The 23628-nt window shown below is 60.0% G+C and overlaps 1 protein-coding gene across 2 annotated transcripts; it reads left to right on the top strand.

Moving 5' to 3' along the window:
- The first annotated feature begins 4698 nt into the window (after positions 1 to 4698).
- Positions 4699 to 17171, top strand: LOC113934587 (endoplasmic reticulum mannosyl-oligosaccharide 1,2-alpha-mannosidase-like). 2 transcript variants are annotated; one of them, XM_027615905.2, is made up of 13 exons: positions 4801 to 5061; positions 5523 to 5631; positions 6311 to 6426; positions 7089 to 7243; positions 7531 to 7640; positions 8890 to 9075; positions 9755 to 9903; positions 10310 to 10498; positions 12285 to 12475; positions 13316 to 13436; positions 14036 to 14233; positions 14315 to 14446; positions 15227 to 17171. In XM_027615905.2, the coding sequence occupies exons 1-13, from the start codon at positions 4951 to 4953 to the stop codon at positions 15437 to 15439; spliced, it is 1980 nt and encodes a 659-aa protein (XP_027471706.1). In that variant the 5' UTR covers positions 4801 to 4950; the 3' UTR covers positions 15440 to 17171. The 2 variants fall into 2 exon arrangements, with proteins under 2 accessions (XP_027471704.1, XP_027471706.1); XM_027615903.2 differs by lacking the exon at positions 5523 to 5631 and having other exon boundaries at positions 4699 to 5061.
- Positions 17172 to 23628: the final 6457 nt, after the last annotated feature.

Below are 23628 nucleotides of genomic sequence, written 5' to 3' on the forward strand. Positions count from 1 at the left end.
AGCTGCCAGGAAGGTCTTGCTGCCCAGCCGTGGGGAGTGTGGTCGGCACACAGCCCCAGCCAACAGCTCCTTCGGGGTCAGCCTCACCCGCAGAGAGCCAGGTCACACACACAGTCCCACCCTCCCAGACACCCAGGGAGTCCAGTGAAGGTACAAAAGCCCGACCAAGGCTTGGCAGGCTGCCACTGTGAGCTGACTCCCCCTCCCCGATCCACCCAGTATTGAAGCCCAAGCCTGTCCTGTATCCCAAACTCCACCTCACAATCGGTTCGGGAGGACCCCAGCTGGCACGGCAGCTCCCTGGAGGGGTCTGGGAAAGTGGGCAGTAAGATGGGGCTTGGGGTCTGGGTTGGGCCCACCCGGCTAGCAGTGAGGATCCTTGCACTGGTGGGCACTGGAGTGGACAGCCCCTGGCCCGAGGCACCCGTGCAGCGGTCAAAGCTTGCACGGGGATGGATCAACTGATGGCTAGTGCTAAGCCCACTCCTCACGTTTGACAGGAAGATAATGAACACCTGGGGGCCAGGAGCAGGCCACGGAATGCCAGGCGGGACCCCCGGTCACTCACACAGATGACCTCATCCCCTGCAGGGGTGGTGCAAAGAGCCCAAGCCTTAGTACTCGGGACAACCGGACCTCAAGGGCTGTTAGCCTAAGCCAAGGCAGGCCTGTTGAGCCAGTGTCAGGGGCCGGGATGGGGAGCCTGGGGCTGCACACATAGGGTGGGGATGCCCCAAAAGCTTGACATCCAGACTCTTCTAAACCTTCTGAGCCTGCAGACACGGCCCCCACCCACCCCAAGGGAGACGACGCAGACGTTTCGCTTCCTCCCGAGATCATGTCTCAAGCACCTTCCCCTCTCTCCCCCATGAGGCCTTTGCGCCGGAGTCCAGCAGAGCCCAGCCTGTCAGGTTTGCACCTGGAGAAAAGAGACCCTGAGAAGCCTCAGGATCCTGCCAGCAGCCGTGAGGGGAACAGGGGCCAGGCTGTGGGAGCGGACGCTTGGGGCGTCTGGCGGGGGGGCCACAAGATCACCAGACAGGGAAGATCCTGCCCTTGGGAGATCTCTCCTGAGAGGCCGGATTCCAACCTTCAGAAGGACCCTGAGGACGGGGCTGGAGCTCGCCGGGAGCTGTGGGGCAGAGGCCACTGTGGTCCTGGCAGAAAGCAGTGAGAAGAAAGAGGCTCAGTGCAGCCGGGAGGGGGGATGGGTGGGAACCCTGGACGCGAGGGCCACCAGCTCAGGTGGGGTCCCCGTGACCAGCTCACCGTACAGCGTAGGAAGCAACATGAGTGGGAAAAGGCACCACGTGGAGTGTGTGGCCCCAGGGGAGTCGAGCAGGCTGTAACTGAGCAAGGCCGCCATGCCAGTGGCAGGGCACTGGTGTCCTTGAGAAACAGCACCGGGGCCTGGCCGAGACACACCAGCGAGAGCAACCCCTGGCAAAGAAGGATGTGGCTCTCCAGGACTCAGGGCAGGAATGGTCAGGAAATTTCCAAATTCCTAGACCTTCTGGAAGGATGACAGGTTCCAAGCTGAAACTGTAGAAAGAGAGAAGAGAACTGGAGGCCCCAACTGGGAGCTGGGACTCTCTCCCCATCTGCCTCAGGGTGCTCCCTTCACTGGTCCCTCAGTCAGAGGGGAGCCAGGATGTGCCCGGACACCACAGGGGCCCCCTCTCCCCCAGCAGCCAGCCAGGGCCCAGGTCAGGGGCCAGAGCCGCAGAACCACCCCTGCCCCGGGCTGCGGGGGGGGGGAGGGTGGTCAGCCGGCCCCGCTCCCCACGCTGTCGCCGAACAGCACGGCCCCGGGCTACAGGGGGAAGGGGGTCATTCGGCCCCACTCTGCACACCAGCCCTGGCCTGCACAACCTCCAGGCTCCGCCCGGGCCCCGCCTGCCCGGTGCTGGGACTCGACTGGGCTGGGGTCCAGCACTTGGCTGCAGGCTGGGAACCCAGGACAGGCCCGGACTGAGCAGGGAGGACCTCACATTGTTGCAAGACGGTCACTGTGGCAACCAGCATGGTGACAATGGCTATCCACTGTGTCACACCACCGCAATGGTACAGGCCTGGCTGCAACTCCAGGGGTGAGTTCCGGCCCCCACAAATCCTGGATGACAACGAGGCCAGGGCTCTGCAGCTCTGACTCAATCCCAGAACTGCCAACCCTGGGGCCTGAGGGGCACGGACACGGGTACCTCCACCGGGGTGGGGCCCCTCCCATCACCGGCACCGAGGACAGAAATGACCCCAGGCTCCTGGGGACCAACGAGGGCTCCTTGTCTGCGCTCCAGGCTGTGGGGTCTGGGCGGGAGGCAGAGGTGTGGCGTCCTCGGTCAGAACAGAGGCCCCCCCGGAGGACCGATGGCACATCTAGCCCTACACGCACATCCGCTTGCTGAGGAGTGCCAGCCACTCGAGCTTTCCTGCAGATGCACAGATGAGGCAACGAGAGGGAGGGGGGCGGTGTCTCTCCCTCACAGGGCGCTGTGTCTAAGGTGGGGCCCCCTCCCTCCCTCTCTAGCAGCTGAACCATACCTGCGGTGAGGCTGGGGGAGGGTTCACAGCCCAGCCCCCCAACTTCCCACCACCCCCCTCCCGCACACAGCCTGCACACCCAAAGCTGGATCCCTCAAGTTCCCTCAGACGCCTCGGCTCCTCGGCCACGTCTGCGGTTGGTCCAGGCTGCTGAATTGTACGTGCTTCCCCCAAGAACCAGCAGCACCAACGCCAGTGGCCTCACGTGGTGGTTCATCAAGCTGAAATATAACCAGCCAGGGAGCTCCAGCCCTCGACCAGCTTGCCAGTAGCTTCCGACACATCTTGGTGCTCACGTCCTCCCGTGCTCTCTGGAGGGAGACACAGCCTCACCTATGGGTCCACGAGCCCTGCGCTGCACCCCCGCACCCTGACAGAGGCTGGGGGAAACCCGCAGGCCCAGGCCCTGAGCCCCTGCCTGGCCTTGCTGCTCCGGGCCCCCGTGCCTTCTTTTCCCTCCGGAAAGCAACAGAGGGGTGCCAAGCTCCCCACTGACGTGGACAGCGGCATGAGTTGCAGCCTGCTGCCAAACCTGGCCACCTGCCACCTGCCCCCAGCCCCTCCACGGCAGCCCACACCCCCGTGCAAGCTGTGCTTTCCCCAGGGGGAGCACGTTCCCTGGACAGCGGGTTCACGTGCAGCTGATTCCCCCAGCAGCTTGCGGGGGGCGGGAGACCCGTCCACGCACCCTGACCTGGGCAAGAGGGCAGGGGAGGGCCACGCCCAAAGCCCAGGGGAGGACTTTGCTCCCACCCAGGTTCTGCCAGCCCTTTGCAAACCTCAGAGTTGAACCGTGTGCCTTAGGACCCTTATCCCAGCTGCTCCACAGGCAAGCAGAGGGCCCGGGACAGAGGAGGGTCCGCCAAGGTGGAGGTCCAGGTCCAGGGTCCTGCCCACAGCCGCTGCTCCTCACCGTCACAGCTGAGCAACCGTGAAACCTCTTTTCTACACTAGGTGGAAAAGACTCCTGAAGCAGCTTGCTTTGAAGGGCACGGTTTATTCTAGAGTAATTACAGCTTTGCATCAAGTTTCAAATATAGCACAGAGAGGTCCCCGGGGGCCCTTCACCGTGTCCCGAGGGACTGGCAGCTTACAAGATCGTGGGGCGCCACCAAACCAGGCACGTCGGGAGGGCCCCGGAGTGCTTTCTCACAGCTGTGCGTTCCTGTGCCTACTGGGCACTCAAGAGGCAGCACGGGCCCCCCCCCACAACGCTGTCTGTCCCTCGGGCTACCTTTAGAGCCTCTAAGCCCAGACAACCGATCACGACACCCCTGGCTTTTGAAAGACTGCCAAACTCTCTGATTTCCCACGGAATGGGGGTGGGGGTGGGGGTGGGGGGGGGGGCGGATTTCCAATAAACTCAAGAGGCCGTGATTGACCCCTGGCCTGGCGAGTGCACTTTCTGACCAGCACATGTCGTGGGAACGACGACCTGGAGTTCCCGGCTCTGTCCATGCAAGGGAACAAGAGTCCACACCCCGAGCCGCTCCGGCTCTGGGCTGTCCAGGAATCCCCTCGCGCTCCCGCCCAGCTCTTCGCCAGGGTCTCAGGGCGGCCTGAGACAACCCAGTGGGTCAGACACCCGGGGGGGAGGGGGAGGACCCAGATCCTGCCCCCCGAGCCAGCGCTCCAAGGGAGGGCTCCTGCACTCTCAGCTTGGGAGGCTGGTGACTCACCCTCCCGGTCCCACCGTCTCCCTGCTAGCGGGACGTGCAGGGAAGGAGGCATTCGGGCAGGGCCGGCGCCACCAGCGGGGCTGGGTGTGGGGAGAGACCTGCGGCGGCGGTCTCTAGAAGGGAACGGGACGGGAGCGCACGAGGCTCTCTCTGGCGCAGGCTCCGACTAGCCAAGGTGCCGAGCAGGACGCGCACGCAGAAATGCCGCCGCCGGGACTGCGGGGCGGCGGGCTCACCCAAGGAGCCGGGCCCGCAGAGCGCCGCGCAGGGGCCGAGTTCGAGGTGCGGCGGCGGCAAGCTCCGGGCAGGGCCCGGAGCCGGGGAGACCTTCGGCGCTACGGGCCTGTTCCGCCCTTCCGCGCCTCCGCGGAGCGCCGGCCGGCCCCGGGGACACCGCCCCGGGCCCAGGCCAAGGCGGCGCGCCGGCGGGACAGCCGTGCGCAGGCGCGGGCGGGCAAGCGCTGAGGGCGTGCGGTCACGGTGCGGCCGTGCGCCGGCGCAGTGGTAAGTAAACACGCGCGCTGGGCCCGAGAGGGCGGGCGCAGGCGCAGTGGGGGGTGAGGAGGGCGCGGCGCAGGCGCATTGGCCGCGCACGCGATGGGCGGGGTGTGGACGGCGCTGCGATGGCTGCCCGCGGGTGTGGGACCAGCGAAGCCCCCGGCCCCTCTCAGAGCCCGGCCTCCTGACGCCGCCAGTGGGCGGGGCCGCCCGGGCCGCCTCCGCCGCTGTCATGTATCCGACGCCGCCGCCGGCGCCGCATCGGGACTTCATCTCGGTGACGCTGAGCCTCGGCCAGAGCTACGACGGCAGCAAAAGCTGGCGGCGGCGCTCGTGCTGGAGGGTGAGGGTCCAGCCCGGGGTCCCGGGGTCCCGGGGTCCCGGGGTCGCGGGCCCAGGGGGCGATGGAGCCGGCCTGCCGCGGTCTCTGGGGCCCGAGCTCCGCGGGGTGGGGGCGGCGCGCGGCTTCCCGCGCTGAGAGCTGTCCCTCGGGGCGGCGAGGCAGGAGCCCAGCCTGTGCCCGCTCTGGAGTGTGCCCAGCGGTGTCGGGCTGCGGGGCGTCCGCGCCCCACTTCTGGGCAGGTGCGAGGTCCCGCCGGCGGCCGGAGCCGGCGCGCGCCGCGTGCGGGCATCTCTGCACTGCCCGTGCGGCGGCTCGCCCGTCCCTGGCGAGAGGGCAGCTCCCCCGGTGCCGAAACCGGGCTGGGGAGTTCCTGGTTGTCCGCTCTGCCCTGGCAGCGGTTGGAGAGGTTCCCGGTTGTGCCGCTTTCAGTCAGGAGCCTCCTTCTCCGTGCTCCCCCTTAGAAATGGAAGCAGCTGTCGAGATTACAGCGGAACGCGATCCTCTTCTTGCTCACGCTTCTGCTGCTCTGTGGACTCGTGTCCTACATCAGCGTGGCTGACCAGTGGAGAGGTATCGGCTGCACGGGTGCCTTAACGTGATGTGTGTGTGTCACCGAGGGCTGACCGGGCAGAAGGGTCGGGCAGTCCACCTTAAAGGTCAACGGGTAGAGCGTTTTTATCCGCGTGGCCAGAACACGGATGAGAGTTTCCCCTTGTCCAGCTGCTCCCTTAGTGTCTGGTGTTAAGTCCCGGCATCTCCATCCCCTCTGCCTCGCAGAGAAGTTGAGGTCCTGAGGTCGCAAGCTCGGTCCAGATACACCCCGTGACCTTCCTCACACGTGTTCCCGTGTCTTTGGAAAGGCCCGGGCAGGGTTCCGGTGAGCGCGTAGAGAATCCTGGTGAATTTCTCTGTTAAGGTCCTGGCTGGCGTCCAGCAGGAAGGCTGAGGAGCCGCTGCAGGTGGCTCAAGCCAGTGGGCCGCTTGCTACCCTCCGTAGTCCCTGGAAGGGAAGAGCTTAAGGGCATGTATTTGTGGGGCGTGGGTTGGGGTCAAGGCCCAGAACTGCCAAGGGCTTTGAAAAAGGTGTGATTCCCTCTGGCCGTCCTTGGATTCGTTTCGGTGACCTTCCCCGGGTCTCACAACGTCCTTTCATAAGGAATCGTGCCCGCCTGGACGTGCTCTATGACACGCTTTGAATCTCCTCCAGGCTGTGTGGCCTGTTGGGGATCAAACCAGTTCTCTTGTTTAGCCGTGAACGGCCGGTCAGCAGAAGAGCGGAAGATGAGACCTGCGGATCCGCCCGTGCTGCCAGCTCCTCAGAAAGCAGATGCTAATCCAGAAAACTTCCCAGGGGTTTTACCTCAGGTACTTTGGATCAACTGCACGTGGGGTCGTCGCCGGGGTCCGACCCGCGGGCGTTTCAGAACAGTGTGTGGTGTTTCAAGCAGACGGGGAAGAATTCTTTCTCTCACCATCTGTGTGACCCTCTTCCGATCCCAAGGGGGCCTCCTTCCTGTCCTCTGGAGGAGGCGCCTCCTCCCGCCCGCCCTCCCTTGAGGACTGGCTGCTCCTGGGCCCCCGCCCTCCGTCCCTGGACCCGGCGCCCTTCCCTTGCCACGGCGTTCGAGGATGAAGTGCAGGAGTCCCGGGGCCCAGGCCCGCGAGAGTGTTCTCTCCGGCTCCATCCACGGGGACGTGTCCTGAACTTCTCTTGCTACCTTTAGGGACTGTGACAGTCTGGAAGCATCCCGGACCAGGAGTTTAACCCGCCATCCAGGGCCACGCCAGCCCGTTGGCGCAGTCTCCATGGCGGTCGGTCGGGGCCAGGAGATGGCGAGTCAGGATCTCCTGGCCAAATCTGCGTGTTGTGATGAAAAACGAAAGGAATTTCCTCTGGGGCCGTGTGCTGCTAGCCGGTTCACACAATCCGTGGGGTTGGGTCTGATAGGGGAGCGTCTCAGGGGAAAAGGAAGAGCAGCCCGCAGGCAACTGAAGTGTTTTCACGGGTGACTCTTATTTTTATCTAGAAGCCGAAGAGGCATTTCCGACGGCGACCGCCCAACCTGCAGATTCGAGCCCCCGGTAAAGACTCCGAGGACCGGAGGCAGGACGACACCCAGCGGAGGGACGAGGCGGTGGGCGACGCTCGTCGAGAAGAGAACACGCAGAGAACAGTGGTCAGGTACGAGGAGCGCCAGAGGAGGCTGGACGTGCAGACACGCTGAGGCCCGCGTATCTGACGTTCTCTGAAAACCAAAGAGGAGGGGAATGAGCACGACGTCTAGAGTACATCTTGCTTTCAAAGCAGGCAGGATCTAGAGCGGGACCCTGGTGGGGGCGGGCCCCGCCTTCTGCTTGGTCCTGCTCGGAGTGGAGGGCAGCAGGGAGGCCCGCCAGGTGGCGGGGACCTTGGGGCGTTTGCATCTCCGCCCTCAAGCTGGCTGATTGCTCTTCCTTCTCTCCCCGAAGCTGGAGGGGAGCGGTGATTGAGCCGCAGCCCGGCACCGAACTTCCTTCGAGAAAGGCAGAGGCCCCCCACAAGCCTTCCTCACAGGCCCCCAGGATTCAGAACCAAGCAGGTAAGGCCCTACCTGCACCCTGTGGGGCCTCACCTGGACATTCTGACGGAGAGGGTGTGCAGACGCCAGAGAGCCTGGGAGATGACGCGGGGCTCCTTGGTGGCCCGTCGCTGCAGCCACGGGCCGCCCGTGTGGGCAGGAAACTCGTTTCCCTGTTTCCCGGCCTGGGTCTGTGCCACGGGACGTGGCAGGGGGAGGGCGCCTGGGGAATGTGGAGACACAGCCGACCCCTCTGCGTCTCCACTCAGGCCGGACGGGCTCTCCCGGCAGGTCTGCGGCGTCTCGCGTGGTGGCACCCGTAGTGGAGGGCCTTCTGGGCATGGGTGCTCTGTAAGCCCCGTGCAGCCTGTCTGCTCCGGATCTCACGGTGCCCTCTGAGGTCACGCGCCGGTCGTATCCCCATCCCCCAGATCAGAGAACCAGGGTAGGCTTGTCACGGCCAAGGCCACGTGCCCGGTGGAGCGGGGCTCGCGCCAGCTCACCCCAGTCAGGGCCCAGGCTGTGGCCCTCTGGTCCCAGCTGCCGTTGCCTCCGAAGGAAGGGGGACGAGGGAGCCCGGCCCCGGGACGCGCGGCCCCGGGCACGTGGGGGAGACAGAGTGATCATGCAGCTTGGAGGACGCGTGTCGGAGCCGCGGCTATCGACACGGCTGGGCCTCAGACCACGCCGAGAGAACACGTGCGGTGCAGCCGTGGACGCGCACGGTTCTGTCCACGCGGTGACTGTAACTCGTGCCCCATCCTCCCAGGTGTGGAGGGCAGAGACCTTCTGCCCCGCATCAGTCACGAGGGCACCCCGGAAGGGCTACGTGGGGCCTCGGGTGCACCTGCTCCACGTTGTTTCCTCTTTGAAAACGCCCGGGGTGAGGAGGTGCGGCAGGGGCACCTGGAAGATGGGGCGCTCCCGTCCGGGTGAGCAGCAGCCGGCACGCTCGACAGTCCCGAAGCCAAAGGGCACGGTGCGGCCGTCGGGTGCTCACCGCATGGTCCCCGAGCCCCAGAGGGTCGTGCCCACCGGGCCCCTGGTGGAGGCGGACGAGAGACCGTGCTGTCCTCGCAGGCCTCGGCGGCCTCGCCGCCTTGGCAGACGTGTCCAGCCGTGAGGACCCGACCTTCGGCACCATCGACTGCTGCCCCTACGCTGGACAAGGGCGCCCCCTCACCGTGCCCCATTCGGCTTGGGGCTGCACAGGGGCCCTGTGTGAACCCTGACCGGGGCCGGTCCCGGTGACCTGCTCTCTTCCTTCCAGCTTCCCCGAACGAGCGTCAGAGGGCCGTGATCGATGCCTTCCGCCACGCATGGGCCGGATACCGCAAGTTCGCCTGGGGCCACGACGAGCTGAAACCCGTGTCCAGGTCCTTCAGCGAGTGGTTTGGCCTGGGCCTGACGCTGATTGACGCCCTGGATACCATGTGGATTTTAGGTCTGAGAAAAGGTACCTGCTCGTTCCCTAGCACACGGCCAAGTTCTCGGGTGACTCTAGGGCGAGCGAGCGAGCGAGCGAGCCGTGAGCGGGAGGGCGTAAACGCTGTCGTTTCCCTCGGGCGCGCTCTCCCTTCGCGTGGGTGATGGCAGCGGGCGTGCTGGGCCTGGGCAGTTGCTTTGCCGCTTGACGTCGGGCGCCCAGGGGGACGCTCAGGACACCCGCTGCGGACGTGGGCCGCGGCGTCCAGGGGCGGTTCCAGCCGGATCCTCTGTTGCAGCCGGAAGGGGCTCTGTGGCGGGAGGTGGCACGGGATCCGGTAGGCTCTCGGTGCCCCGGGTCTCTCCCTCACGGCCTCCTTACGCCTCGCAGGTCGGGTGGCTTGGAGATCGCGGGTGTTTGGTTGTTTCTGAATTGATAAAGTCCGTTTTCCCGCTAAATTACTCACGCGGCCCTTTGTACCGCGGTGTTCCACCGTCGGCCGCCTGTGGTCTCGAGCGCACGCCGCCGGCTCCCTTTTCTCTGTGCGCGTGAGGACGCGACGGCTCCTTCCCCGGCTGCAGGACACGACGCGGCGAGCCTGCGGGAGAAAGAGCGACACGAGAATGCAGGGGGCCTCCCGAGCGAGAGGTCACGGGGGCGCACTAGGACCACTGACCCGCTCCCCTCCCCACACTCTTCCGTGCCACAGAGTTTGAAGAGGCCAGGAAGTGGGTGTCTAAGAAGCTGCGGTTTCAGAAAGACGTGGACGTCAACCTGTTTGAGAGCACGATCCGCATCCTGGGCGGGCTTCTGAGCGCCTACCACCTGTCCGGGGACGACCTCTTCCTGAAGAAGGCCGTGAGTGTCCCGGCGCCAAGGGGACTCACGCCTGCGGGGAGAGCAGTCCCGAGCGAGCGTGAGCGTGCGAGCGGTTGTCGCTGGGCTCCCGGGACTCGGGGAGGGCAGGGGAGGGGGCTGTCAGTTCCCAGTTCTCCGTGCTCCCATCCCTTTGAGCCTGGTTTCCGCGCGTGTGCGGGAGCGGGCATCGTGCCGCCTGTGGGCACCGCGACTTGCAGGGACCCTCTCTCGGAAATCCTCGAGGCCAGCTCGGTTTGGCTGCCGTGGAGTGTAGAGGCCACGGGAAGCCAGCAAAGTCCCGTGTCCACGTGACCGGATGGAGGTGGGGGACGGGCTGGCGTCGTGGAACGGAGGCGAGGCTGCCGTGCGGCAGGGAGCCTTGATTCCTCGCTGTGTCGTGTATCAGGAGGATTTTGGGAATCGGCTCATGCCTGCGTTCCAGACGCCCTCCAAGATCCCCTACTCCGACGTGAACATCGGCACCGGGGCCGCCCACCCGCCCCGCTGGACCTCGGACAGCACGGTGGCCGAGGTCACAAGCATTCAGCTGGAGTTCCGGGAGCTCTCGCGCCTCACGGGCAGTAGGAAGTTTCAGGTACGGAGGGGCCGGGCCGTTGGCCGGGAGTGCGGCCGGCTCGCCACAGGAGGTACGGGCTCGCGTGCGGGTCGACCCTGGGCCGCCCCGAGACCCCCCTCTCGTTTCCTTTCTCGTTGCCCGTTTCTCTTCGGCAGATCCCGCTTTCTCAGTGAGAACAGAGGCCGGGGCGTCGAGGCGGCGTCTGGGGGCCGAGTCCCCGCCCGGCCCTGCCCTGCTGGAGGCCCGTGTCCTCAGGGTGCCCGCCAACGGCCTCCCACATGCTGTGGGGTTGGGGGCGGGGGGGGGGGCAGTGGCGGCCGCACCTGGGGGGGGGGGTGGGTGCAAACGAGGGAGCCGCGCTTTGGTGTTTCTCGCTCGATCGCTGTGGTTGGCCATTCTTGTCGGTGCGTCCTCGGCCCCATTCTGCCGTGCCGCGGTCCTCGTGGGGGAGCGTCTGGGCTCGGCACAGCGTGCCGGCTGCTCTCCTCTCTTTGGAAAGCACCGGGTCGTGATTCAGATAAGATCATGGCTCCTCGCGTGTACCCGGCACCGCGTTCCCCGGGCGTGGCCGTTGGTGCACTCTGTCGCCACGACGACGGGGTCCCCTTCAGCAGTAGGCCCGCGCCCCTGACGCTCCCTTCCGTGCGTGTGTGGGCCTGGGGGGGCGGGGGGGCTTTCCCTGTTCCGAACATCCCGCGTGGTGGGGTCGTGTGCCTCGGGCCACCCGCGTCCGGCTCGTTCGCGGCAGGTGAGGTTTTCCTCCGCGTGGAAGGCGCCCACGGCATCCCTCTGTGCCACGGCACGTGTCCACGCATCCCTTCTCAACGACCGGCGGCCGCCCGCTGGGCTTGGGTCCGCCGTGGGGGTCATGAGAGGGCGCTCCCACGAGCAGGGTCGTGCCACGCTCAGCCTCCGGTTCTTCCACGGCGGCCGGCGCGTGGTCAGTCGGTCAGCCTTCAGTGACGACTGTCGTGTCGGGCGCTTGAGGGTGCCTCGCTGCGATTTGATTTCTGTACCGATGACGCGCGGCGTTCCCCGAATGCTTGCCGGCCCTGCGCGTGTGTCCTGGGCAGTGAGGTGCGTGCAGGCCCCTCCCCGCCTGTGGACGGCGTGGTGGTCTTCCCGTCCTTGGCTCCTAGTCCAGCAGCTCAGCACGTGTGCGCCTGCTCCTGAGGCGTCAGCCAGGCGCCCGCCCGATGCCGGGGGACCAGAGAAGACTCTGGGTGTGGGTGTGGGCGTGCGCATCAGGTCGAGCCCAGGAAACGGCTCCCTGCGCGGGGTCCTGAGCGCGGTGACAGGATGCGCACAGAGCGGTGGAGCCCAGATGCCGGTGCCGCCCAGCCCGGGCAGTGAGCTCGGACGAGCTGAGGCGGGTTGGGTCTTGAAGGGTGCACAGGAGCTCACCGGGGGGGATGAGCCGCGAGCCCGAGCGTGGAAGCAGCCCTGCCTGCCTTTCCTCCAGCAAGTGGGAGCACCCGGCCGCACCTGGGCAGGAGGTCGTGGGCACCAGGGCTGTGGTTTTCAGACACGGTCCCCCGTCCTGAGGATGAGTCGGGCCCGGTCATCGGGCCGCCCCTCAAGGCGGCCACGCGTGAGGCCTCCGGACCAGGTCGCCGCGGGGCCTGGGCCAGTCTCAGAAGCCTCTATCGGGCAGCTGGGCTGGGGGATGCCGCAGGCCGGGACGCCGGCCTGCTCTCTCCTCCGCGGGGAGCAGATCCGTCACATGGGGGCGAGCCAACGCAGCCCCTCTCTGCAGCTTGCCCGCCCCCCTCGCTCACCCCCGCTCTCCCCTCGTGTGCCCCAGGAGGCTGCGGAGGAGGTGACGAGGCGCGTCCACTCGCTGTCCGGGAAGAAGGACGGGCTGGTGCCCATGTTCATCAACACCCACAGCGGCCTCTTCACGCACATGGGCGTGTTCACGTTGGGCGCCAGGGCCGACAGCTACTACGAGTACCTGCTGAAGCAGTGGATCCAGGGCGGAAAGAAGGAGACCCAGTGAGGCCGGTTTCTGCTGCGTTGGGGCGGGGTCCCTGCGGCTCCCCTGGTGCTGGGGTCTCGGTCAGGCGGCCGCAGCTGTGCGGGGCCCGCACTCGGCCCCTCCGCGGGGGATGCGTTTCTTCCAAGCACAGCCCATGTGCCGAGGAGCAGGGGACCTGGCCGGTCGCTGAGCCCCATGGCCCTTCCGTGCCAGGCAGGGCCCGGGGTCCGGGCCGGGCCGAGGGGCCCCCAGCTCACCAGCTGAGCGGTGCCCCCCCGGGGTTGTGGAGGCCACCGTGTGCACGTGCTCCCCGGCAGAAGGCGGCCAGGAACACCTGGGCCTCCCGCGCTTACTGTCGGACGCTTAGAATACGAGCTTTCCCGGAGGGCGGCGCGATTCGTAGCTGCGTCCCACGGTGTGGAAGACAGAGCTCACCCTTGTGAGGGAACCGGAAATCCCCGAAATCTCGAGCCTAGTGGTGACCGCCCCCCAGAACCCCCGGGGGCAGCTCCGGGCCGACCCCTGTGGGCAGGGACAAGGGTGTCACGCCTGGGGAGCCTGTGGGGTCGTCGGGGTCCTGGGGCTCTGCAGAGGCTAGGCTTGGGTGGCCCCTCGGGGCAGGTTGAGAGGAGCGACCCTCCGTGGGAGCAGAAGGCACAGCCCTATGCCCCACGCTGCAGCCGGCTGCGAGCCTCCCCCTCCGGGCTGGCCCGGCGCCACCCCAGACGGGGCCAGGCCTCTCGGCCACTAGCGTGTACGTGACAGCTCACGGCCGTGCGGCCCCTCCTGGGTGACCCGGGCGGGGGGGACCGTGCGCCCACCTCGCTGGAGCTGACGGGGCCTGCCGCTCTGCCCAGGTTAGTGGAAGACTACCTCGAAGCCATCGAGGGAATCAAGAGGCACCTGCTGCGCAGGTCTGAGCCCAGGAAGCTCACCTTCGTGGGGGAGCTCGCCCACGGCCGCTTCAGCGCCAAGATGGTGAGCGTGTGCACGAGCCAGGTGGGGTGTCGGGGGCGGGGGGCTTCAGCACCCTCCCGCGTGTCCTGAACCGCGACGGATTTGTGAGTCAGGACGTCGCAGAGAGCGATGAAATTCTGGCCGTGGCGTGTGCGGCTGGGCTGCGTGGCCTGGGTTGTCCCCACGACGGCAGGGGGAGCTGAGGGGGAGACCCAGCTGGGTCTGCGACGGGCCCCTGGCCGCTCCCCCGGGGTCCCGGCTCCCCGCCTCCCAGGGACCCTCCCTCTCCCCTCTGCCCTGGTCTCCTGCCACCGGGACCGCGGTGCCCCATCGGTGTTGTGGGGTCGGGCGGAGGGTCGGGGGGGAGGCCCCGGTCAGCATCTGCTCTCCCGGGAGGGGCAGGGGGTATCCTGCCACCAGCTTCTCCCCTGCTCCCGTTGAGCCCCAAGTGCTGGGCCTGTAGTTGAGTCACTTGCCCGAGTGGACCTGAGGCGTCCCCGCTCGGGCCCGTGGACTCCTGGGGACGTGGGAGGCCCGAGACAGCGCTGGAGCCGGTGCTGCCGCCCCCCGCCCCGTGCGGCCACAGACTCAGCGGTGGTGAGGACACGCTCTGATTTCAGGACCACCTGGTGTGCTTCCTGCCAGGGACGCTGGCTCTGGGCGCCCACCACGGCCTGCCCGCTGACCACATGGAGCTGGCCCGGGCGCTCATGGACACCTGCTACCAGATGAACCGTCAGATGGAGACGGGGCTGAGCCCCGAAATTGTGCACTTCAACCTGTACCCTCAGAGCGACCAGAAGGATGTGCAGGTCAAGGTGAGCCGGGGCCGGGCTCTGGTGGCGGGGGGGGGGCGCCGGGGGCCTCGCCTGAGCTCAGCCCGTGTTCCCCCGTCCCAGCCCGCCGACAGGCACAATCTGCTGCGGCCCGAGACGGTGGAGAGCTTGTTCTACCTGTACCGCCTCACGGGCGACCCCAAATACCAGGACTGGGGCTGGCAGATCCTGCAGAGCTTCAACGCGTACGCACGGGTGAGCCGCCTGCCCGCCGCCTGGTCGGCGTCCCGGCTCCTCACTGGCCACCTCGCCCCGGGCCGCGGGGATGGGGGTGGGGGCGCAGGCTCGCCGTGGCCTCGGGAGTTCGGGGCACGTGGGGGCCGGGGTGTCCCTTGGTCGCGTCTCGAAGGACCAGGCTCTGTGGGGAGAGCCCCTGCCGTGGCCCCATGTGCACGGGGCGCATCCTTCCCGGATCCTCCGTGTGGCCGGGGCAGCCCTTCTCCGCCCCGGGATGACCTCGGGGCCGCCGCTCCCCAGACGGCGCCATGACCTGGCACTGCCCCCACCGTGCTCGGGGCCCTGCCGCCCGTCCTGCCGCCGGGGCCGTGGCTCTGAGGAGGTCACGCCCTGTCCAGGGCCCGCCACCCACCCTGGCAGAGCCAGAACCTGACCTCTGCCCTGTGGTGTGTGAGGCGGTGGGGTCTGGACTCCTCAGGTGATCTCGGGGCCTTCGGGAGGCGGCCCCTGGGTTTCGGAGGCGGCGCTTTCCATCAGGGCAGCTGAGGGGGGCTGGCCCCTCTGAGGGGGTGTCTTGAGGAACTGTGGCTGACCTCCAGGGGGGCCAGTCCCCTGGTGCACCTTGGGGTCACCCCCGCCCCCAGGCCCTGCCCTGGGCCGCACGCGCGTGCCCCGGTGAGGCAGGGAGACTTGGGGAGGGGGCCGTCTGGCTGCCGGGCCCGCACGCGGAGGGCCGAGCCCGGCGTGGGGAGCCGGCTGTGTCTGCAGCCATGACCCCGCGGTCTCGGCTTCGTGCAGGTCCCCTCGGGCGGCTACTCGTCCATCAGCAACGTCCAGGACCCCCTCAATCCCCAGCCCAGGGACAAGATGGAGAGCTTCTTTCTGGGGGAGACGCTCAAGTACCTGTATCTGCTCTTCTCCGACGACCCAGACCTGCTCAGCCTGGACGCCTACGTGTTCAACACCGAGGCTCACCCCTTGCCCATCTGGGTCCCGCCTAGGGGGGCCTGATGCCGCTGTGGGCAGTGCCTCGGACGTGACCCATCCTTGCTGTGATTCATGGTTTCCCGTCCACTGGAGGAGGCTTCTTCCTTCTTCCTGTGAATCTTGAATCGTGTTTACATTCCGAATACCCGGCCAGCTTCGCCTGCCGGTGCCCGGGCTTCGTGGTGGTCCCTCGTGCCTGGTCGTCAGCCGGGGCTGCGCTGGGTCCCCCACATAGTGTTCAGAGACGAGAGCTGAAGGGACGGCCCGACATGCGGCTCAGCCTGGGATCAGAGCCTGCGACGTGCCCTGACCCGAGGGTCTGGGGGGGCGCCTGTGACCCCCTGCGCATCCGGGCACCTGGTGGGCTGTGGTGTTTACACGTTGGACTCAGGGATCCCCCCTGGCCCTGCAGGGGCTGGGAGGGGCGGGTGGGCGAGTTCGTCCTGCCTCTGGACCACCCGCTAGTATGGACTTTCCACGCAGCATAAAGTAGATTGTTTCCATGTTGGTAAGTGGATCTCTTTCTGTGAATCATCTTTGTGTAGATGAGAAAAAGCCATTGTCTGTTTGGGACGCCTCAGACTTCATTCTAAGGGAGTTTCAGGTTTCCATCCCTGATAATCCTGCCGTCCGTCTTCCATACATAGGTTAACTACATTTGCAAGTTACCTGGCATTACACAGGTTATTACCATAGTCACAGTTGGGGAATAGAAGGTGCCCATCAGCCTACTGCAGAAACAAACAGCAAACAGTGGTAGCAAGTGATGAGGTTTATACTCAAGTTTGTATTTCATTAACCGTTGCTACAGTTTTTTAAATACAAAAGTTAATTAAATACAGAACTTCAGTATAATGGGAAAGATCAGTAGTCAGAGGAGTGGGTGTCTGTGGCTTTGCAGAGACGGCTGCACCTGCTCATTCTCCTTAGAAACATAAATAAGCAGGCAGAACTATCACCATGAGTTTTCAACAACCACAACAAAATCATGAGAAAATAAAACAAAATATGGCTCACTGAACAGAATTGGTTGCTAGAAATTATCCCTAAAAAGTCCAGATTTGAGAATTATTAGAAAAAGACTATGAAAATTCTTAAATGTGCTGAAAGAACTCAAAACACACACGTGGAACTAAAGGAAATCAGGTAATGTGTGTGCACACTGAGAATATCCGTAAGAATTATCCAAAGGAGTAAAGTCTCAGACTGAAGTGTAGTTGGGAAATTCATCAGCAGAGGTCAGTGCAGAAGGAGCTGTGTGAAGGCCCAGAGGCAGGGCTATGGCTCCATGCGATGGGAGGGGTGGAAGAAAAGCATGAAGAACAGTGAACGGAGCCCATGGGACCCCTGGGGCCCCATTCTAAGTGGGTCCCACGTGTGCATTATGATGGGGGTCTCAGAAAAGAGAAAGGGGCATGAGAATGTTTGGAAAAGTGCTGAAAATTTACCAAGTTTGATGTAATAAGTTCTAAATCTACAAATTCAAGAGGCTCAGTGCCTGCCTTGTAGAATCAATTCAGAGACCCACTCCAGAGAAAGTGTTGAAAGGCAGAATCTTGCCATAACGAGAAGCAACATGTAATGCACAAGACCTCTTCAGTAAGGTCAACAGCCAGTTTCTCCCAAAAAAGGGGGGAGCGCCTGGGTGTCTGAGTTGGTTAAGTGTCCAACGGGTGATTTTGGCTCAGGTCATGATAGTAATGGGTCTTGGGATCGAGCCCCAGGTCAGGCTCCCAGCTTAGTGGGGAGTCCATTTGAGATTCTCTCCCTCTGCCCCTGCCCCCACTTGTGGGAGTTCACTTGCTCTCAAATCTTAAAAAAAAAAAAAAAAAAAAAAAAGCTGTAAGTCTATGGAATGACATACTTTGAGGAAAGAAAAAAAAAGTTTTCAACGAAGAATTCTATATACAGAAAAATTGACTCTCAAAAAATGTGGGAGACGGGGCGCCTGGGTGGCTCAGTCAGCGAAGCGTCTGCCTTTGGCTCAGGTCGGGATCCCAGGGTGCTCAGCGGGAGTCTGCTTCTCCCTCTCCCTCTGCCTGCCGCCTCCCCCTGCTTGTGAGCTCTCTGTCAAATTAAAAAAAAAAAAAGTGGGAGGGTTTAAGATCTTCCCAGATAAAAGCTGAGGGGCTCATTGCCAATCAGCCTGGTGTGCGTGGCATGGTCTCGGGAACCCTTCAGATGGAAATGAAGACGCTAGGTAGTACCTGACACTGCAAGGAGACAGGAAGCTGTCTGTTAGACACCTGTGGGAAGTGGAAAACCAGTGTTGTGTTTTTGTTTGCAACTCCAATTTTTATCCTATGGGACTATAAAGATATGAATAAAAAATAATTAGAAATTTATGTGTTGGTGGGCGCCTGGGTGGCTCAGTTGGTTAAGCGACTGCCTTCGGCTCAGGTCATGGTCCTGGAGTCCTGGGATCGAGCCCCGCATCGGGCTCCCTGCTCGGCGGGGAGTCTGCTTCTCCCTCTGACACCCCCCCTCATGTGCGCTCTCTCATTCTCGCTCTCTCAAATAAATAAAGAAAAGAAAAGAAATTTACATGTGGGGGCCCACAGTATAATTTGTGATGACGATGATGTAAGGGGGTAGCTTGGAGCTGTTGAAGTGATCGTTTACGTGTGTTAGTGTGTGAAGTTGGTGTCCATTTGAAGTACACTGTTAGGAACTGAGGACGTTAAATTTCACCTCCACGCCACAGTGACAATATCTAAAAGATCCATGCAAAGGGAAATGAGAAGGGACTCGAAAAGTTTCCGTAAAAAAATTTTTTTAAAGTTCATGGAGGAAATGAAGGACAAAGAAGGCATAACACAGAAAACAAGAGCGAGGTGATAGAAGTCTCACTGGTAACTGCCTTAAATGAAAATGGGGAAACTCCAAAATCAGAGATTGGTAGAATGGATTAAGATAAAATCCCACTCTGCTGCCCAGGAGAGGCTCAATGTGGTTCCAAAGATGCAAGCAGATCAGAGGTACAAGGGTGATGAAAGATGCTCCGTGTCCGTCGTGACCCGAGAACCGCGATGGCCCTGCTTCTACCACAGAATAGACTGCAGTCCAGAAGCTGCTGACAAGAGGTACGGACACGTGCCGCTCAGTTTCTATTTGAACAAATAAGATTTTTCATGGGGGTAAAAAGATAAAAAGATGGATGAAGTTGTGTGTGCACCCGACTGCAGAGTCCCACAGCCCGTGAAGCAAAGGGACAGCTGAAGAAGAGCCAGGCGTGCGGAGGCAGGTGCATTCTTCATTCCTCACTCTCCAGAATGGATGGAACACCTAGCGGAAGATCAGTAAGGAAGTCAAGGACGCAAACAGCACCATAAACTCGCTCAACCCAACAGACGTGGACACGGCCTGAACAACAGTAGGATGTGCTCTCCTCAAGTGCACATGGAACGTTCTCCAGGACACACCAGATGGTAGGACACCAAACAAGTATTCATGTATTTTTAAAAATTAGAAAAATAATGTCTTTGAGCCACAGTGGAATGAAGCCAGAAATCAGAGGGCAAATAACAGAGAAAACAGGCAAATTCATAAAATGTGTGGAAGTTAACACACTCAATGGGTCAGAGAAGAAAGAAGGGAAATTTTTAAAATTCTGAGATCTATGAAAGTGAAAGCACAAGTACAGAATTTATGGGATGCAGAAAAGGCTGTGCTCAAATATAAATTTATAACTTTAAATGCCTACATTTAAGAGAAAGAAGAAACTGGGTTCCCGACTGGCTCAGTCAATGGAACATGTGACCCCTGATTTCAGGGTTGTGAGTTCAAGCCCCACATTGGGCATAGAGTTTACTTAATAATAAAGGAAGAAAGATCTCAGATTAATACCAAACTGTGCACCTTGAGGAACTAGGAAAAGAAGAGCAAACAACCCAGAGCTTGCAGAACAAAGGAAATAATAGAGCAGAATAGAGGTAAGGTGGAGGAAAACAACAGACGGTCCGCAAAACTAGAAGTTGGTGTTTTTTTGTTTTTTTAAGATTTTATTTATTTGACAGAGAGACACAGCGAGAGAGGGAACACAAGCAGGGTGAGTGGGAGAGGGAGAAGCAGGCTTCCCACTGAGCAGGGAGCCCGATGCGGGGCTCGATCCCAGGACCCTGGGACCTTGACCTGAGCCGAAGGCCGACGCCCAACGGCTGAGCCGCCCAGGCGCCCCTGAAAGTTGGTTCTTTGAAAATATCAACAAAATTGATAAATCTTTAAAGTGACAACAAAAGGCAGGAAGGCAAATAACTAAAATCAGAAATGTAAGCAGGGGCATTACTGGTAGCCTTATAGAAGTGAAAAGGATTAGAAGAAACATAAAAAATTGTACAACAGGGCGCCTGGGTGGCTCAGATGGTTAAGCGTCTGCCTTCAGCTCAGGTCATGATCCCAGAGTCCTGGGATGGGGTCCCGCATCGGGCTCCCTGCTCCTTGGGAGCCTGCTTCTCCCTCGCCTCTCTCTCTCTCTCTGTCTCTCATGAATAAATAAAATCTTTAAAAAAATTGTACAACAAATTTGATAATCTTTTTAAAGTGGACAAATTACCAGAAATACAGGAATTACCTAAATTAGCTCAAGAGATGATATAGGAAATTTCAAAAGACTTAGAACAAACAGATTGAAACAATAGTTTAAGAAAAAAAGAAAAGGGCGCCTGGGTGGCTCAGTTGGTTAAGCGACTGCCTTCGGCTCAGGTCATGATCCTGGAGTCCCGGGATCGAGTCCCGCATCGGGCTCCCTGCTCAGCAGGGAGTCTGCTTCTCCCTCTGACCCTCTTCCCTCTCGTGCTCTCTATCTCATTCTCTCTCTCTCAAATAAATAAATAAAATCTTTAAAAAAAAAAAAAGAAAAAGAAAAAAAAGCCAGGGACCATATGGCTTCACTGGTGAGTTTTACCAGACATTTTAAGAGTTGGGGCACCCAGCTGCCTCAGTCAGAGTGTGCAACTCTTGATCTCGGGATTGTGATTTTAAGCCCCACGTTGGGTGTAGAGATTACTTTAAAAATATTTTTAAAAACAATTTTTTAGGGGAGCATCGGGGCTCCCTGCTCAGCGGGAAGCCTGCTTCTCCCTCTCCCACTCCCCCTGCTTGTGTTCCCTTTCTTGCTGTCTCTCTGTCAAATAAATAAATAACATCTTAAAAACAAAACACAATTTTTTAGAGAGTTAACACCAATGCTTCTCAAACTTTTCCGGAAAATAGAGAGGAGGGAATACTCTAATCCATTCTGTGAGACCAATATTACCTTGATATCAAAACCAGATACATTTCAATAAAAAGACTACAAACCCATATTCCTTATGCATAATGATGCAAAAATCTTAGCAAGATACACATCAAATCCAACAATATATTTAAAAGATTTTACACCAGGATCAAATGGAATTTATCTCAGGATAAATGCAAGGGTGGTTCAATATAAGGGAATCAAAGGAATGAGCTGTTGATACAAACAACTTGCATGGACCTTAGGGACATTGTGCTGAATGAGAGAAGGCAGGCTCTTAGAGGAAAAAGGAACAATCAAGTAGTACACTACGTTAATAGAACAATGGGAAAAATACACGATCACCGCAATTGATTTGACAAAAGCCAACACCCTTTCATGGTAGAAACACTCAGGAAACTATGAGTAGAAGGGAACTTCTTCAACATGATAAAGGACATTTATGAAGAACCCACAGCCAACATCATATTCAATAGTGAAGGACAAAGCTTTTCCTCTAAGACCAGGAATAAGACCAAGATACCCGCTTTCACTGCTGCTAGAAATAAAAGGCATTTGAATCGCAGAGAAAGAAGTAGCACTATCTCTATTCATACACGATATGACCCTGATATAGAAAATCCCAAAGGGTTCACAAGAACCCTACTAGAGCTAATAAATTCAGGAGGGCGCCTGGGTGGCTCAGTTGGTTAAGTGACCGCCTTCGGTTCAGGTCATAATCCTGGAGTCTTGGGATCGAGTCCCGCGTCGGGCTCCCTGCTCAGCAGGGAGTCTGCTTCTCCCTCGGACCCTCTTCCCTCTCGTGCTCTCTATCTCTCATTCTCTCTCTCTCTCTCAAATAAATAAAATCTTTAAAAAAAAATTCAGGAAAGCTGCAAGGCACTAGATCAGCAATAAAAATGTTATATTCCTGGGCGCCTGGGTGGCTCAGTTGGTTAAGCGACTGCCTTCAGCTCAGGTCATGATCCTGGAGTCCTGGGATCGAGTCCCACATCGGGCTCCCCGCTCAGCGGGGAGTCTGCTTCTCCCTCTGACCCTCTCCCCTCTCATGCTCTCTCTCACTTTCTCTCTCTCTCAAATAAATAAATAAAATCTTTATTAAAAAAAAGGAGAAAGAGAAGATGATGAAGAAACTTAAAAAAAAATGTTATATTCCTATGCACCTGCAATGAACAGTCCGAAAAGGAAGTTCAGAAAGCACTTCCATTTAAATTACATGTGGAACTGGGGCGCCTGGCTGGTTTAGTCAGCAGAGCATGCGACTCTCGATCTTAGGGTCATGAGTTCGAGCCCCACATTGGGTGTAGACTTTACCTTAAAAAAAAAAAAGAACATCTAACAGAATAAATAGGGATAAATTTGACGAAGGAAGTGATGTACACTGAAAACCACAAAACACTGCTAAAAGAAATTAAGACCTAAATAAGTGGAAAAATACCTTTTGTTCATGGATAGGGATGCTTAATTTTAAGATGTCAACACTAGACAAAGTGATTTACAGATTCAGTGCAATCCCTATTAAAATTCCAGCAGTCTTTTTCACTGAAATGGAAAAGTCAATCCTCAAATGCATATGGAATTGCAAGGAGCCCCAAATAGCCAAAATATTCTTGAAAAGGAACAAAGTTAGAGGGCACACATCGTCCAATTTAAAAACTTACTACAAGGTGCGGTATGCAGGCCAGTGTGGTGCTGGCAGAAGGACAGACACACGGACCCATGTCCGTGAAGGGAAAGTCCAGGAATCAACACATACCTATATGGCCAATTGATTTTTTGCAAGGGCGGGAGGTTTACTCAGCGGGGAAAAGAATGATGTCTTCAACTAATGGTGATGGGAAAACTGGATCTTGAAATGCAAAGGATAAAGTTGGACCCCTACTTCATATCACATACAAAAAATTAACTAAAAATTAATCAGTGACCCAAAGAGCTAAAAACCATAAAACTCCTAGGAACAACACAGGGGCGTCTCCAGCGCACTGGAGAAGATTCTAAGATGAGACGGCAGCAACATGAGCACCAAACAAGTTGGACTTAATCAAAAACTTCTGTGCATCAAAGGACACCGTCAACAGTGAAAAGAAAAACACCCACAGAATGGGAGGAAGTATTTGTAAACTATATATCTGATAAAGGATTTGTGTACGTCTTTAAAAATTTCTAAAACTCAACAGAAAATGAACGCATGAGGACAAATAAAAGCACCTTTTAGGACAGCAAAGGGCACATCATGTAGTGTGTGTAACTGAGCGCACACACCAATGTGCCCCTGACTTGGGGTGCGGCACGGCCAGAGCCCGGAGGACGGGGACCTCTGTGGAGGCTCCTGCCTCCTAGCCCCAGCTTTGATGGCGACAAGGGGCAGAGCAGGTGGCAGTGAGCGACTGCGCCTGGCTCCCCAAACCTGTGGGCTTTGGAGGGGGACTCGAGACCCAGCCTTGGCCCCTAAAGTTGGCCCCCCAGGAAGTTGGGAGGGGCGTTTCTGGACCCCCAGACGTACCCGCATGCTCAGGGCCACCGGCTGTGGCAGGACAGTCAGAGGGCATCAGAATGCACCTGTCTGGGCCTTCCCGGTGCTGCCCAGGCACGGAGGAGCTGCCTGGAGGGTGTGGAGGGGAGAGCACGGCAGGTCTGCAGTTGGGGTGTTAGGGTCGGGTGTCTGGGTTAAGAGGAGGGGATGCGGGTAGGACCAGCCTGAGGAGAAGCTGCCGTCCAGGGCGAAGGAGCTGCGAGTCCTTGCGTCTCGTCCTGGCCTCTACCCTGCAGGGCTGCTCTCTACTCAACACAGGACAGACAGCCCTGGGTGCGGGCCCGAGGACGCAGGAACAGTGACACGGGGACACGGGAGCCTGGGGGCACAGAGACAGGACGGGGGGACCTGACACGTGGGCACGGGGGCACGGGGATGGGGGCACGACACGGGACGGGGGCACAGACACGGGACGGGGGGCACAAGGGTGGGCACAGAGGGCGA

This window comes from Zalophus californianus, chromosome 13 (genome assembly GCF_009762305.2).
Source record: "Zalophus californianus isolate mZalCal1 chromosome 13, mZalCal1.pri.v2, whole genome shotgun sequence".
Lineage (NCBI taxonomy): Eukaryota > Metazoa > Chordata > Mammalia > Carnivora > Otariidae > Zalophus > Zalophus californianus.